Raw genomic sequence first — 16,390 nt, 5'->3', positions numbered from 1 at the left:
TGTTTTTAAACTGTAGGAACAAATTTGGTTTTTGAATATGTGGGTATGGTTTTTATATTCATACCTCCCCTTTGCACATCCCAGTCATGATGATTGTCAATGCTGTTTTAAATTATACTGTTCGTGCTAAATAAATAAATTGAAACGAAAATGTTAATCAAAATACAACTTGTATCGATTTATAAATTGCATTAGGCTATCGCATCTGTCTGGTCTCTTCTCCGCTGTTGCGCTGAGCCTCTCGGTCGTGTGCATTTCAGCGAAGCCTTTGATAATCAATCAGTGGATCGATGAATTTACATATTAAGATGTGTGTATTTGTGTAGTCGTATAGCCTACAAGAGATCACAGGTTTAAGCGCGTTTGTGCCGCGGACTCACTGTGTCACCGGGTCAGAGGTCAGAGGCTCTGCAGGTTTGGTTTCCAGCCACAGTGTGGAAGGAGCCTCCACTCTCCCTGTTAACAAGTTACCAGTCATTTAGCCTATCTAAAATCACAATCAGGCTAGTCCCAATCTGTTTAATGAAGGTAAATTAAGCATGAGGTTAATGTCCTGCATAGTTTCTCTTTTCTGTCTCCTCTGATCAGAGGGCGTCAGTCAATGTGTGTTACTTGAAGACGGTGATTACAGAAATAACAGACTGTAGCTATGCAAAATCACAATGTAGCCTAAATAAATATCAGAAATATCAATGCATTATTGGAATGCAACATTCAATAGAGCAGGGTAGTAATAATAATAATAAAAAAAGGCAAAATAATAAATAATAAAAAAGTTTATCCACTCTTTTTGTGAGACAGCCCCATGGATCTATTATAGGCTACATCCATGGACAGGCCTTTGGAAGTCCGTACCCAAGATGGCGCTGCTGTCTATGCTGCGGCCACTGTGTGACGTCAGATGACAGGAAGTGTACAGTACCGTCACGTGACAACGACTACAACACACGTCCATGGATGTATTAGCACACGTCCAGTTGCAAACTTCGCAGCAGTGTGTTTTGTAACGGAGCTGCGGCTGTTCACCATGACGATAGAAGCCTGGTTCATGGACAGTTCCGATGAGGACCAGAGGAAACCGCACAGACTGAGTCCCAACCAGCCGGTGTCCCTGGATCAGCTCAAGGAGCTCGGGGTGTTTTACTGGAAGGTAACAGCCTGCCGGATTAACCAGTGAACATTCATCCACTAAGCCTCGTTCAGGGTTCCTACACATTTGAAATTTCCAAATTCCATACTTTTTCCAGACCCGAGTTTCCAGACTTCTCGGTAAAAAATGCAAATAATGTGTGAAATTTGAGTAAATAGTTGTGCATTATATTTAAAAAATCATGCAATTAATCATTTGTTTTCATTATTCTGAATGTGTATGCCATTATGTACCGTAACCAAATAATTTCCAGGAGATTGTAGCTATAGGTAGGAGCGCATACAAAAATAATTAACCCAGATAACTTCAGATAAGACCAAACCCAGATAAGTATTAAGAAAAATATAGTTCCATAGAATAATTTCCATTTTCCATACTTTTCCAGACCTGGAAATGTATAAAATCAAATTCCATACTTTTCCATACTTTCCATACTTGCGTAGGAACCCTGCTCGTTTCAGTCTAACACGGGTTAATGTGACATAACAGAATAACTATTGCTGTACTTTTTACAACGTTGATCTGACTGAAAAATTCAAAAAAACCAGTCACTTCTCACTCATGAGGTTGTGATGATGAGAGCCTTTTTTTTTCCACAGTTGAATGCAGATACATATGAAACAGACCCAGAGCTGGAGCAGATCCGCAAAGACCAGGGCTACTCCTACCAGGACATCATCACCATCCGCAAGGACACACTACCCAACTATGAGGAGAAGGTAAAGACACTGCTGTCTTGTTGGTGAATAGCTGGAGAAGATCCAGTATATTTGAACCTGTAGAGAATTAAAGCAGATATCAGTGGAATGTTTTTGTTAATATAAGTCCTAAATAGTCCTATTTTCCGTCAGCAATCACTTACATGAAGTATTTCAGCCTAAACACGAGTCTCTCCGTCACTCTGCTCTGCTGTAACCCGAGGAGAAAATTTTCCTTGTGGGATACAAGTGTTATCCAATGAGGAGAGAGAACGGCATGAAGGGCTGTGTGTGCAGCCAAGGGATGCGCGTGAATGTGGTGACGTAGCACGAGGACCAATTGATGCCTGACAAGGGCGGGGGCTGCTAACTCATGGTGCGTTCAAAGAAACTCGTACTTTGTGTTTTTCCTTCCTGTGAAGTCATACCAGTTCGATCTGGTACGAGTTCATGGGTCGGAAGTTACGAGTGGCCGTTATAGGGAACTTTCACAGACAACAGGATGGTAAAAACACGAGCTACGGGTTACCTGGAACGCTACCAAGTCGTAGTTGTGACTTGAAGCTGTAACTTACGGTTTCAAAAGCCTGCCTTGAACGCAGCATTAGCCGAAACGGCCGTGAAGCTGATATCTGCTTTAATAAGTATCCAGCAGTGTGTGAGTTGAATATGACCCTCTGTTACATTACGTCTTTTAAAGGGATAGTTCACCCAAAATTCAAATTTCACTCATTATCTACTCACCCTCATGTCGACTAAGAGCTGTGAGAATTCTTCACGAGAGTCCTCCGTGCCTTCTCTGAGTTACGGGGGGGGGGTCAGTGCAGCAGTATTTGTCCATGGTTGTGAATGGTGCTCACTTTTCTTCGTCCAAAAAGACACACCAAAAAACATCCAAATACCTCCATACTGCTCATCTGTAATGTCCCTCTTGTATTGAAGCCCCGACATGAGAAATTGTTCTGAAAAAAATTAAATAAGTCTATGTTTTAAGCTTGTTTTGTAGCGGAAGCTCCCAGTGTCTCGGTTCACTGCGCTGCTGGTGACCGGCGGAACAATTTCTCATGTTGGGGCTTCAATACAAGAGGGACATTACAGACGAGCAGTATGGAGGTATTTGGATGTTTTTTGGTGTGTCTTTTTGGACGAAGAAAAGTGAGCACCATTCACAACTATTATACGGACAAATACTGCTGCACGGACCCCCCCGTAACTCAGAGAAGCCACGGAGGACTCCCAGCCCTTAGTCGACATGAGGCTGAGTAGATAATGAGTGAAATTTGAATTTTGGGTGAACTATCCCTTTAATTCAAGGAAGAAACCAGCGTTATTCAGGCCTGTGTGTCTTCTCCTCTGTCCTCCAGCTCAAGATGTTCTTTGAGGAGCACCTCCACCTGGACGATGAGATCCGCTACATCCTGGACGGCCAGGCTTATTTTGACGTGAGGGACAAGGAGGACAGATGGATCAGAATCGCCATGAGGAAGGGAGACCTGATCACGCTACCAGCAGGCATCTACCACCGCTTCACCCTGGATGAGACGGTACATTCAAGAGCATCTGCAGCTAAATGATACCAAACTAGATGATGTGGCTCTGCTGCTGCTGCTCCCAGAGGAGACCAGAATCACTCTCATACATAGAGAATACAGAATGACACCACCTTTCTATCCCATCTGAGTGGTGTAAATGAATATGGAAATACCAAACTACTTTTTGGTGATCTAGGGATGGATGTTGAATACTAACAGTTGCACCTCAGTCCACTGGACCAGATAAGATCAAGTGTAATAGTGATGTCACTGTGATGCACAGTATGTGTTTTATCTGGATTCTTCTCAAATGTAAATGACAGCTGATTTTCACTTTTGGTAAAATGAATATTATTTGAGTGTCAGCTCATTCTCTGCTTGTGTACTGCTGTTTTAGTTCAAGTGCTCTCAATATTTGCACTCTGTTGTTTAAACATTCTTCTGTCCTGCAGCAACAGACCAGTTTCTCCTTGGGCAACAGTTACGCCAGGAATACACTGGGAACGGGCGCGAAGCGATACGTAAGCGGGGCGGAGCGGAGTTTTGTAACTGCTACACCAGGCACGGACGCGATGCGACACGGCTTCACTGTTTGTTGTTGCAGCTGTCAGCTTCACCTGTCAATCCTGCAGTAAATGAGTGCACTTTATGCATCTCAACCATGATCTCAACACATTTTCACATCCCTCCTGTTAAAATGGATTGACAGTACCTTTTTCACAGGTAATTTGCTGAATATGTAGGGTTTGCAAGTGCAGACTATATTAAATGGTATCAATTAACTGTTAATTAACACGATCATGGATCCACAATGTAAAAAGAACAAACCCCATATTGTTGCACTGCTACTGGCTTTGCCTCTGGTACATGAGACATTTATTTTCACTTTTAAACGTAATATATTCGTTTTATACACAGTTCTCTGTAGTTTTCTACCTGTTGGAGGGCCGCGTAGCCACCCGACGAGGAAATAAAATAGACTCGGCGCGAAAAAGAAGAGAAACGCCGCGCGACGGCCGCAGGAGCGCGCGTCAAGATTACATGTAAAGTCAATGCAAAGACGCGATTAGACGCGATAGCGCGGCGCGATGGACGCGAAAAATCGCTTCCATCGCGCCGCCCGTGAAATAATTGAACTTTTGCGGCGAATTCGTGTGAAGACGCGCCGTGACAGCCTATCAGCTTTGAGATCATCAACGACGTGCTGACGTATGGACGTACTGGTGTTCCCTTGGCAGTTTAGTCAGAGCGAGTCTATTGACAATATTAGAAGTTATCTGGTTGTTAGGGGCACGGGCAATCGCACCGGGCACTGGTCCCAACAGCAATGAAATAGCTGCAGGGAACGAAGCCCGGGCACTACTGTTATTGTGTGGATTTTTTCTTCTTATTAGTGTGAATGCTGAAAGCATTCACACTATTGTTCTTCTGTTCGGCCATTTTCTTCCGCCTTTTTACGGTCTTCTTCTAGTCCTTCATACTTTGTGCTATTTCAACAATTCATATATCAAAACGTGCAGCTTTTTCTGGACTTTATCGGATGTATTCAAATTTTTCATACTTTTTATACTTTTTCAAATATTTAACTTTTTCTGATTTTTTTTTCCCCCATAGAGAATGCATTGGAACAGTCTTCAAACTCTTCAGATCTTCTTACTTCTTTCAGCCACTAAAGCTTCACCATACTTTCTGCTAGAGACTTCATTCAAATTCTAAGCTGTAGACAAACTTTTTAAGTGTTCCTCTATGACTCAGCTTATTGATATCTTCAACAGTTTCTGATATGTGGCAGTTTTAAAATCATTAAGTTTTTTGACAAAATCCAGCTTTATAATGGGTGTGTGTTGCGTCTAACGAGCAGAGCTAGAGTGGTGCCAGAGTGGAGAGAGACAAAAAAACATTCTAGAATTTTTCTGGCTAAACTGTCAGCACGGCCACAAATTAAACTCTAGACACATGATTTTCTCCAGTTTTGTAGCCACACTTGTCTTCTGGCTAAAATTCTGGTAAAAAATGCAAAGAGACTTAGATAATAATTTAAAATATTTTTTAAATGCAGCCAGGGAGCTCTCTGCTCTCATTGAGCCCAATGTATTTTTTTCACAGCAGCAGGAGAAGGAGCTCAACTTTGTAACTTGCTGTTAAGTGCTTTTTAATTCGTTTTAATTCACCAAAAAATAGTCACAGGTCACAAAAAAGTCCTCTTCTTACTTGGTGTGGCTAATTTATGCACTTTCCATACTTTTTTTTTTTTAAGCAGAAGCCAGTGATCCTCTTATTAAAGGTTTTCTTTGCCCCTCAGATACGGTCTCTGTCTGTAGCCTAGTGGTTAGCTTGCTGGGTTGAAGACTTGAAGGTTGCTGGTTGAAATCTTGCCCCAACAACAATTGTAGTGAATTATTTTCTCTGTTGACTTCTGATAACTTGCTTCATGTTGAAACTGCTGCTCTCAGCCTGAAATTCACAGAAATTTTCATTGTAAGTCATTCAAGCTTGACTCTCAAGCTTTCTTGGTGTTGACACAGTGTGTTTCCAACAGGTGCAGCTTTGGGCTCGTTAACTTCAGAGTGAGACAGAGTGCAGCTCATCCACAGACAACAGTCTTTGCAACTGTGTGTACACTGTGGCCTAGAGGCACAGTGAAAGTCTACTGACCATGAGGTTGTGGGTTCGATGCTGAAAGCATTCACACTGTTGTTCTTCTGTTCGGCCATTTTCTTCCGCCTTTTTACGGTCTTCTTCTAGTCCTTCATGCTTTGTGCTATTTCAACAATTCATATATCAAAACGTGCAGCTTTTTCTGGACTTTATCGGATGTATTCAAATTTTTCATACTTTTTATACTTTTTCAAATATTTAACTTTTTCTGATTTTTTTCCCCCCCATAGAGAATGCATTGGAACAGTCTTCAAACTCTTCAAATCTTCTTACTTCTTTCAGCCACTAAAGCTTCACCATACTTTCTGCTAGAGACTTCATTCAAATTCTAAGCTGTAGACAAACTTTTTAAGTGTTCCTCTATGACTCAGCTTATTGATATCTTCAACAGTTTCTGATATTTGGCAGTTTTAAAATCATTAAGTTTTTTGACAAAATCCAGCTTTATAATGGGTGTGTGTTGCATCTAACGAGCAGAGCTAGAGTGGTGACATTGTCAGCCAGAGTGGAGAGAGGCAAAAAAACAAAAACAGAGTTTTTCTGGCTAAACTGTCAGCACGGCCACAAATTAAACTCTAGACACATTATTTTCTCCAGTTTTGTAGCCACACTTGTCTTCTGGCTAAAATTCTGGTCAAAAATGCAAAGAGACTTAGAAAATAATTTAAAATATTTTTTAAATGCAGCCAGGGAGCTCTCTGCTCTCATTCAGCCCAATGCATTTTTTTCACAGCAGCAGGAGAAGGAGCTCAACTTTGTAACTTGCTGTTAAGTGCTTTTTAATTCGTTTTAATTCACCAAAAAATAGTCACAGGTCACAAAAAAGTCCTCTTCTTACTTGGTGTGGCTCATTTCTGCACTTTCCTTACTTTTTTTTTTTTAAGCAGAAGCCAGTGATCTTCTTATTAAAGGTTTTCTTTGCCCCTCACATACTGTCTCTGTCTGTAGCTTAGTGGTTAGCTTGCTCTCCCACACTCTAACACACACAGGTAACTTCATGTGATTATATACACACACACACACACACACACACAAACACACACACACACACACACACACACACACACACACACACACACACACACACACACACACACACACACACACACACACACACACACAGTTAACATAATGTGATTACAGCTCCTCCATATCAGTGCTTATAGAAAGATGATCATGTGTCTGTCTGATCAGCTCTGTCTTGACCTTAAGATCGTGGGTTTGATTCCCATGTTGACAGAGATGGCAAAACCCGCAGTAGCCCCGTGGGTCTTTCAAAATTTCCCCAGAGGACATTTTCTAGTTTAGTTTATTATTCAGATCCCCATTAGCTGCAGCAAAGCCACAGCTCTTCAGTGTTGCTTTTCCGGTGCTGTACAAACGTTTCTGGTTTGGAGATTCTGACCTGAAAGCACGTTATCACTGCTGTGTTCAACCAGCGGGCGCTGTGAGCCACCGACCCGTCCCAAAGCACTCAACAGGCGGTCAGTCACACAGTAGTGTCACAGAGCTGTCTCCGCTGCAGCCAGAGACCCACACCGCTGTTCCTGTCCCATCTACAGGGACAGGAACAGTGCAGCGACGGTGGTTATCTCAGCCATGGTCGACCAGAGAATGAAATAGTGGAAGAAATGTTGTTGTTTGGGCGGGCTCGTCGCGCGACGCGATGCCGTGACGAGGTGTTTTTTGCATATTGGACCAGTGTCAAAACTGGAGCGTCTAGCGCGACGCGATTTCATTTGACGCGCGATTACATCATCGCGTTTGGTGGGAACACACCGTAACTGTTGCCCAAGGAGAAACCGGTCTGTTGCTGCAGGACAGAAGAATGTTTAAACAACAGAGTGCAAATATTGAGAGCACTTGAACTAAAACAGCAGTACACAAGCAGAGAATGAGCTGACACTCAAATAATATTCATTTTACCAAAAGTGAAAATCAGCTGTCATTTACATTTGAGAAGAATCCAGATAAAACACATACTGTGCATCACAGTGACATCACTATTTCCTCTCAAGTGTTGCAGCAGTGTGATTCACTGTGACTGTTAGGGTCTGTGCTGTTGATACAACAAACTTAAAGGGATAGTTCAGCTTTTTTGAAATGGGGTTGTATGAGCTACAAATGCCCATTAAGTACACTAGATGCAATAGAAAGGTCCCCCCCCCCCCCACCGAGACACAGGCAGTACACTGTTGTCAATGAGGGACAATTAATCAGCGTATTTTCACCACCTATGAGAAGTCCTGTCTCTAAATAATACATCAGTTCAAGAGGACGATCTAAAGTAAAACATTACGATGCATCATCTGGTCGGAAAAACGTTAGTTTATCTGGAACAACCCAACTCACTAGGCTACTTAATGGACATTTGTAGGGCTGCCCCCGACCAAAGATTTTGTTGGTCGACCAGTAGTCGTCACTTATGGCGATTAGTCGACTAATCGACCCCCCACCTTGAGGGGGAAAAAAAAAAAAATAAATAAAAAAAAAAAAAAAAAAAAAAATTTTTTAATAATTTTTTTTTTTTTTTGCCCGCGGTCAGGTTGAGAATTAATTAATGCTCGTGACTCCGGCCGTGTTGGGTCCGAGATTCGGGTCGGGTTTCACCGTTATTACCGGCAGAATGCCCGTTTATCACCAATAAACACAGTAGATGAGGAGGGTAACTGAGCTCAGGATGTGTGACGGGGGTGTGGGGGTGGGGGTCTGCGGCGTGGAGCGGTGCGGGCATAGACACTATGGGAGTGGGTCTCTGACTGCAGCGGGGACTATCATGGATCCGCTCCGTGACACTGAGACTGGCCGCCGGTGAGCGCTGTGGGACGGGACCGGGGCTCAGACAGCACCCGCTAATGGTGACAGCGGTGATACGAGAGAGACTGCCGTGCCTTGTAAAAAAAAAAAAAAAAAAAAAAGTGTCACGTCACGACTTCCTGTATCTGGCCCTTCAAAATAAAAGCCCCATAACCTTTCCTATACAGTTCAGTCATTGATGTTGGCTTAATTTTGACAAGACACGGCTCCAAATGTTTTTGTTTTTTTTCCTGCGACCAATCGACCAATGAAATTCTGGTCGGCTAATGATTTTTTGGTCGACCAGTGCTTGGTCGACTATTTGGGGGCAGCCCTAGACATTTGTACCTCATTACAACCCCACTTCACAAAAGAGCTGTATTGTTAAATGTACAACACATCACCGTTTAATAAATCCAGACTTTTCATTTTCAAACAAAGTTAGTTTTTATTTATTTTATTTATTTGGGCTGTTGATGGCCGTGTGTCTGACGTCAGCTCTGTGTCTCTTCAGAACTTCACTAAAGCCATGAGGCTGTTTGTGGGCGAGCCGGTGTGGAAGGCCTACAACCGCCCAGCTGATGACTTCGACATTCGCCAGAAGTACATGGCCACTCTGCAGGGATCCTGATGCTGCACACACACAGCATCCAGCACAGGCTGCATTCCATCAGTGTCCCTCTCCTCTCACACACAATGCAGACTGTCAGTTAGAAAGTTTAGAAATGAATTCTGTAGCAGAGATTGACATCATCATGACCAGTTACTTGTGAGTTGTAATTTCATTGTTTCATTCTTTATGGGAGGAAACTGTTTTGATTTTACTAGAGTGGGCAACTATAGTCATTTAACCTACTTTTAAATGCTGCTGACACACGTGTCAAAACTGCGTAATTCAGTCCAGGGGTTCCTACAGTTTAAGCCAAGTTAAATGTAAGACTTTTTAAGACGTTTTTAATGCCACTTGAAATGAAATTTAAGACAGACTTCACATTAAACACAAATGCAAAAAAGACCAAAAAACAAAAACATCACCACATACATAGGGTTAGGGACAATTTTACCCACTTTCCTATGGTCCAAGGTAAAGCGACTGCTATATGAATAATTGGGGGGGGGGGGGGGGGGGGTGACATCATTTAACAGCTGTGTATTTGTGGAGAGAAGATAATAATAATAATAATAATAATACATTTTATTTGGAGGCGCCTTTCAGATTGGGTCAGTGATGGGCGGAGTCTGGAGATGTTGCGGAGGTGGAAGAATGCGGTCCGGGTGATGTTTTGAATATGGGGTGCAAATGAGAGGGTGTTGTCCAGTATGACGCCGAGGCTCTTGACTTGGTGGGAGAAGGGTACAGGGAATCCGTCGATGATGATGGGTGTGGCTGGGGTGTGTTGTGATTTGGCGAGGGTGGATTTGGAGCCGATGAGCAGGGCCTCGGTCTTGTTGCCGTTAAGTTTTAAAAAGTTCCTGCTCATCCAGCTCCGGATGTCTTCTAGGCAGGTGATGAGGGAGGTGGGAGGGATGGACACGTTTGCTCGTTCGTATGTTTCCATCCAAAGTGATTCAAATAACTGGGAAATGCGCTGTCCTTTCAAAATAAATGCATAAAAAGTCAGAAAAAAAAAAAAAACTGACTCGGGAGCTGGTGGCGGTGAGAGATTTAGCGGTGACGGCCGCCACTAACTTCTCTATGTTGGAATGTTACCAATTATTTTGAGATTTGAGACTAATTACAATCATAAAATCCCACTGTTAACATTTTTAAGACGTTTGAAAAATTGATTTAAGACATTTTAATGCCAATTAAGGCCTTATTTTTAGATTAATGAATTCAATGCCTTTTAAGACTTTTTAAGGATCCGTAAGAACCCTGTCAGTCTTATTTTTAGTATTTCAGTTAGCAAAGCGTCATTTGCTACAAGAGAAATGTCAAATGTAAAAACTGAACTGTGATGTGAAGAACAACTTTATGCTTTTCTAAACCATAACAGTTGTCCCACCTCTGATCCACCTGCAGTGCCTTATTTTTATTATTCTCTTCAGGCATTTAGATGCTGTCAAACTTGGCTTGGCATGTTGAAAAAATGAATCATACAACTGACTGCAGCGTTTTCCAGTGTCATATTCAGATGTCTCTAAATCACTAGCTGCTAATGTAGGTGAATGTGAACTTTGTATTCAAATGAAATTAAACAGCTGCTATTTTAAATCTGTTTATTTTTATTTATTAAAATACACACACTAACTCAGAGTGTGTTCTGGGAGTTAGTGTGTACATGTGTATCTTATAAAAAGCCATCATCTGTGGAGCTCTGGTTCAATGGTTCACCATGGAAACAGTTCAAAAAGAGCAGAGCCTCCATTATAAAGATTAATAAATGACATTAATGCACATTTATCAGCTACAGTAGTGAAATAGACTGAGCTGAAGAAAAGAGTCCATAATAAAACTATTTGTTTATGTTTTATTTAGTGTTTCACCACATTATTTAGCCTTTGTGAATATCCTGGATGGGGGAAGGCTGAAGACTGTTCTAGATTAAAGGTTTAAATATGATCTACTCAGGCCCCATGATGGTGAAGACTCTGCTGCAGCAGGAGATGAAGATATACATGAAACAGATGAGACAGATGTTTATAGGTCTATGAACAAGCTCAGTAACAGCCTCACCAGTTTTGGTAGAAAAAGCTGCAACGTTTCAGTTGTCTAATTCACATTAAAAAAATCCTTCCTCTCTTTCTTCTTCTTCCTCCCGGCCGGGCAGTCCATTTTGCCCCTTCTTTCAATAGCACAGCTCACCTGACTGCTGACGAAAAGCATCTAAAAAAAAAAGAAAGAAAAAAAAAGGATACTTTAAGTTTCGATCCGTATTTACTCTGTGTGGGTCCCTAAAACTACCAGACACAAAACTCTTCCAATCTCCACACTGCCTTCTTTAGAACTGCTCTTGGGCAATTTTAAAATTTCAATTTGTTATCAAGGTCCACGTCTCTGGAATCAGCTCCCTGACGATCTGAGAAAAAAAAAAAAATCCTTTAATATCATTTAAAAAGGCTCTCAAAAAGTACCTCATCAGTCAAACCATAAGACATTTATTGTCATGTTTCTCTCTCTCTCTCTTCTTCTTCTTTTTCTCATCATCTCATCCATTATTATTGTTTTTGTTTTGTTATTCATTCATATGTATTTTTCCTTAGGCTACTTCCTTATATCTACTGTTTAACCACTTACCTTTCTTCTTATTTTTCGTTATTGTTTAATTATTTCCAAATGTTATTGTTTTTAAACTGTAACAAATTTGGTTTTTGAATATGTGGGTATGGTTTTTATATAGGCTAAGCCCTTTTGGGTTTCATACTTATGAATCATCATGATTATTGTCAATGCTGTTTTAAATGATACTGTTCGTGCTAAATAAATACATTGAAACAAAATGTTAATCAAAATACAACTTTTATTGATTTATAAATTGCATTATATAATATTAGGCTATTTAGCGCATCTGTCTGGTCTCTTCTCCGCTGTTGCGCTGAGCCTCTCGGTCGTGTGCATTTATCCTACTTTCAGCGAAGCCTTTGATAATCAATCAGTGGATCTTACATATTAAGATGTGTGTAGGCCTATTTGTGTAGTCGTATACAAGAGATCACAGGTTTAAGCGTGTTTGTGGGACTCACTGTGTCACCGGGTCAGAGGTCAAAAGGCCACACTTTTCATGTAGGCCTATGTATTTTGTATCACATTCAATTTCTTGTATTAACACATATTTTAAACTGGAATGGGGGCAGGTACAGTGCACCTCATTGACTTGACGTAGCTAAGGCCAGGACTGGCTACTTGTTTGATCCAAAACATAAAGTTGCATCCCACTTAAATATAATAGTCATATTAATGCCTAGCCTGTGAAGAGGCTGTCACATGTTACACATGTAATGATTCCTCACAACAGCCTAATAGGCTTTATGTACAGCTCCACTACTTCCTGAACATTTAAACAAGTTCCTTTATTTCCTGTATTATTGGACAAACTGATTAATCCAGGTGTGTCTGACCTCATTTCATCCCTCTGCACATTAACGAGCCTGTCTGTGGCTCTGCCTGTACCGTGGTCACACTGTGTGTGTTAACAGGATTATTTAAAACACACAACGTAAACAATGTGATTGTACATGTAGATAGTGCAGGAGGAGGACAAACGTGGATCACGGTGGACCAGGAGAACAGCTGCATAACATTTAGGCAGTAAAATGGCCAGCGCCGAAGATTTTAAGCCGTCTGAGTTCACATCTTACTTTAATTCCAACGACAGTGGACGTTATATATAAAAAACTAAATAGATTAAATATTACCGACCCTTATAATGCCCCCGGGGTGCTTTTCAAAAGTATCTCCGGCCGCCGGCGGCGGTCCCAGACCTGCAGTAGGCTATCTGGACACAGCTAACTTAGCTGATCAACTTTGCATCGCGCTGCTCTAAAAGCATACACAAGCCTGGAGGGTTACGGGGGTTACACATGGACGCAGTCTGGCTTTATGATGAACATCCAGCTGTGGAATCTACCAGCAAAAACCTGCTGTATCCTCACTAGAAGGGTAAGTGTCGTATCATCCCAGCTAATGCAGTGTAGCATGGCTAACGTTAGCTCGTAGCTGTCCGGGGTGCTATCGGGGTGCCGACCGGGAGCTCTCCCCGGTGCTGATCAGCCCGCGGCGGCTCTGGGTCAGCTTGGAAAGGCTGGAGGCGAAGGAGACTCACAGCTTATGTGTTTGCCTCTTTCTTTTCTTTTTGTCACCGTCTTCCCTGTTTGTGTCATTTTGTGGAGCACAAAGAGCAAAAGGCCAGCTTTTGTATGCTTGTAGTCTAGTTGATCAGGTAGTTGTAGGCTATGTGGATACTGCAGGTCTGGGACGTCCTGTTCGGCAGAGATACTTTTGAAAACCACCCCGGGGGAATTATAAGGGTCGGTAATATTTAATCCATTTAGTTTTTTTTTTTTTTTTTTAATATAAAGTCAATGTCGTTGGAATTAAAGTGAGATCATGTGAACTCGGACTGCTTCGGCGCTTACAGTCAATGCTTCGGAGCCAATACATCCATGTTCGGAGCTGGCCGGTTTCCTGCCAGAATGGCGTGTCGAACGCTGGAGGTCACGTGGGGTCCGGAGCTGCTGCGGCCACTGTGTGACGTCATGTGCCAACGACTACAACACAACGTCCAGTTGCAAACTCTCCAGCAGTGTGTTTTGTAGCGGGGCTGCGGCTGTTCACCATGACGATAGAAGCCTGGCTCCTAGACAGCTCCGATGAGGACCAGAGGAAACCGCACAGACTGAGTCCCAACCAGCCGGTGTCCCTGGATCAGCTCAAGGAGCTCGGGGTGTTTTACTGGAAGGTAACAGCCTGCTGGATTAACCAGTGAACCGACTGACAGAGAGGATACAGAATACAGCTGTCATGTTTACATCCATCCATCCACTGAGCCTCGTTTCAGTCTAACACGGGTTAATGTGCAACTTACAAGTGATATAGAAGTCAAACTTTTGCTGTACTTTTTACAGTGTTGATCTGACTGAAAAAGTTTACACCAGTCATTTCTCACTCATGAGGTTGTAATGATGAGAGCTGTTGTTGCCCCCTTTTTTTCCACAGTTGAATACAGATATATATGAAACAGACCCAGAGCTGGAGCAGATCCGCAAAGACCAGGGCTACTCCTACCAGGACATCATCACCATCCGCAAGGACACACTACCCGACTATGAGGAGAAGGTAAAGACACTGCTGTCTTGTTGGTGAATAGCTGGAGAAGATCCAGTATATTTGAACCTGTAGAGAATTAATAAGTATCCAGCAGTGTGTGAGTTGAATATGACCCTCTGTTAGATCACGTCTTTTAATTCAAGGAGGAAACCAGCGTTATTCAGGCCTGTGTGTCTTCTCCTCTGTCCTCCAGCTCAAGATGTTCTATGAGGAGCACCTCCACCTGGACGATGAGAGCCGCTACTTCCTGGACGGCCAGGCTTATTTTGACGTGAGGGACAAGGAGGACAGATGGATCAGAATCGCCGTGAGAAAGGGAGACCTGATCACGATACCAGCAGGCATCTACCACCGCTTCACCCTGGATGAGACGGTACATTCAAGAGCATCTGCAGCTAAATGATACCAAACTAGATGATGTGGCATACATAGAGAATACAGAATGACACCACCTTTCTATTGATTAAATATCCCATCTGAGTGGTGTAAATGAATATGGAAATACCAAACTACTTCTTGGTGATCTAGGGATGGATGTTGAATACTAACAGTTGCACCTCAGTCCACTGGACCAGATAAGATCAAGTGTAACTGTTGCCCAAGGAGAAACCGGTCTGTTGCTGCAGGACAGAAGAATGTTTAAACAACAGAGTGCAAATATTGAGAGCACTTCAACTAAGACAGCAGTACACAAGCAGAGAATGAGCTGACACTCAAATAATATTCATTTTACCAAAAGTGAAAATCAGCTGTCATTTACATTTGAGAAGAATCCAGATAAAACACATACTGTGCATCACAGTGACATCACTATTTCCTCTCAAGTGTTGCAGCAGTGTGATTCACTGTTGCTGTTAGGGTCTGTGCTGTTGACACTGGTGTTTGTTTCTGCTCATACAGTACATGTTAAACTTAAAGGGATAGTTCAGCTTTTTTGAAGTGGGATTGTATGTGCTACAAATGCCCATTACTGTAAGTACACTAGGGGCAGAGACCTTTCTACTGCATCTAGTGTACTTAATGGGTATTTGTATACATACAACCCCACTTAAAAACTGAACTATACCTTTAATCTCAATAATAAGTTACTTCCACGTGTAGCTGGTAAAAAGAGCTGTATTGTTAAATGTACAACACATCAGCATTTAATAAATCCAGACTTTTCATTTTCAAACGAAGTTAGTTGATGGCCGTGTGTCTGACGTCAGCTCTGTGTCTCTTCAGAACTTCACTAAAGCCATGAGGCTGTTTGCGGGCGATCCGGTGTGGAAGGCCTACAACCGCCCAGCTGATAACTTCGACATTCGCCAGAAGTACATGGCCATGCTGCAGGGATCCTGATGCTGCACACACACAGCATCCAGCACATCAGTGTCCCTCTCCTCTCACACACAATGCAGACTGTCAGTTAGAAAGTTTAGAAATGAATTCTGTAGCAGAGATTGACATCATCATGACCAGTTACTTGTGAGTTGTAATTTCATTGTTTCATTCTTTATGTGAGGAAACTGTTTTGATTTTACTAGAGTGGGCAACTATAGTCATTTAACCTACTTAATGAATTTTAAATGCTGCTGACACATGTGTCAAAACTGCGTAATTCAGTCTTATTTTTAGTATTTCAGTTAGCAAGGCGTCAAGAGAAATGTCAAATGTAAAAACTGAACTGTGATGTGAAGAACAACTTTATGCTTTTCTAAACCATAACAGTTGTCCCACCTCTGCTCCACCTGCAGTGCCTTATTTTTTTATTATTCTCAGGCATTTAGATGCTGTCAAACTTGGCTTG

At 42.1% G+C, this 16,390-nt stretch overlaps 2 protein-coding genes across 2 annotated transcripts; both read left to right on the top strand.

Moving 5' to 3' along the window:
• Positions 1-972: 972 nt before the first annotated feature.
• On the top strand, positions 973-9,958 carry LOC311005358 (acireductone dioxygenase-like). The gene is made up of 4 exons (XM_083997742.1): positions 973-1,150; positions 1,750-1,869; positions 3,213-3,392; positions 9,349-9,958. Exons 1-4 carry the CDS (start codon positions 1,028-1,030, stop codon positions 9,463-9,465), a joined length of 540 nt encoding a protein of 179 aa, XP_083853868.1. The 5' UTR covers positions 973-1,027; the 3' UTR covers positions 9,466-9,958.
• A 4,082-nt stretch (positions 9,959-14,040) lies between these two features.
• LOC311005359 (acireductone dioxygenase-like) lies at positions 14,041-16,115 on the top strand. The gene is made up of 4 exons (XM_083997743.1): positions 14,041-14,233; positions 14,491-14,610; positions 14,795-14,974; positions 15,826-16,115. Exons 1-4 carry the CDS (start codon positions 14,111-14,113, stop codon positions 15,940-15,942), a joined length of 540 nt encoding a protein of 179 aa, XP_083853869.1. The 5' UTR covers positions 14,041-14,110; the 3' UTR covers positions 15,943-16,115.
• Positions 16,116-16,390: the final 275 nt, after the last annotated feature.

Source organism: Trachurus trachurus (genome assembly GCF_905171665.1).
Source record: "Trachurus trachurus genome assembly, chromosome: 22".
Lineage (NCBI taxonomy): Eukaryota > Metazoa > Chordata > Actinopteri > Carangiformes > Carangidae > Trachurus > Trachurus trachurus.
Note: the sequence above shows the minus strand (reverse complement) of the source record. Positions and strands in the feature narration are given on the sequence as shown.

Excerpts from the sequence above, each read along its gene's own strand:
- LOC311005358 (XM_083997742.1), top strand. The coding sequence starts at position 1,028 with ATGACGATAGAAGCCTGGTTCATGGACAGTTCCGATGAGGACCAGAGG. Across the intron at positions 1,870-3,212 it reads TACCCAACTATGAGGAGAAG|CTCAAGATGTTCTTTGAGGA; the intron begins GTAAAGACACTG and ends TCTGTCCTCCAG. Across the intron at positions 3,393-9,348 it reads GCTTCACCCTGGATGAGACG|AACTTCACTAAAGCCATGAG; the intron begins GTACATTCAAGA and ends GTGTCTCTTCAG.
- LOC311005359 (XM_083997743.1), top strand. The coding sequence starts at position 14,111 with ATGACGATAGAAGCCTGGCTCCTAGACAGCTCCGATGAGGACCAGAGG. Across the intron at positions 14,611-14,794 it reads TACCCGACTATGAGGAGAAG|CTCAAGATGTTCTATGAGGA; the intron begins GTAAAGACACTG and ends TCTGTCCTCCAG. Across the intron at positions 14,975-15,825 it reads GCTTCACCCTGGATGAGACG|AACTTCACTAAAGCCATGAG; the intron begins GTACATTCAAGA and ends GTGTCTCTTCAG.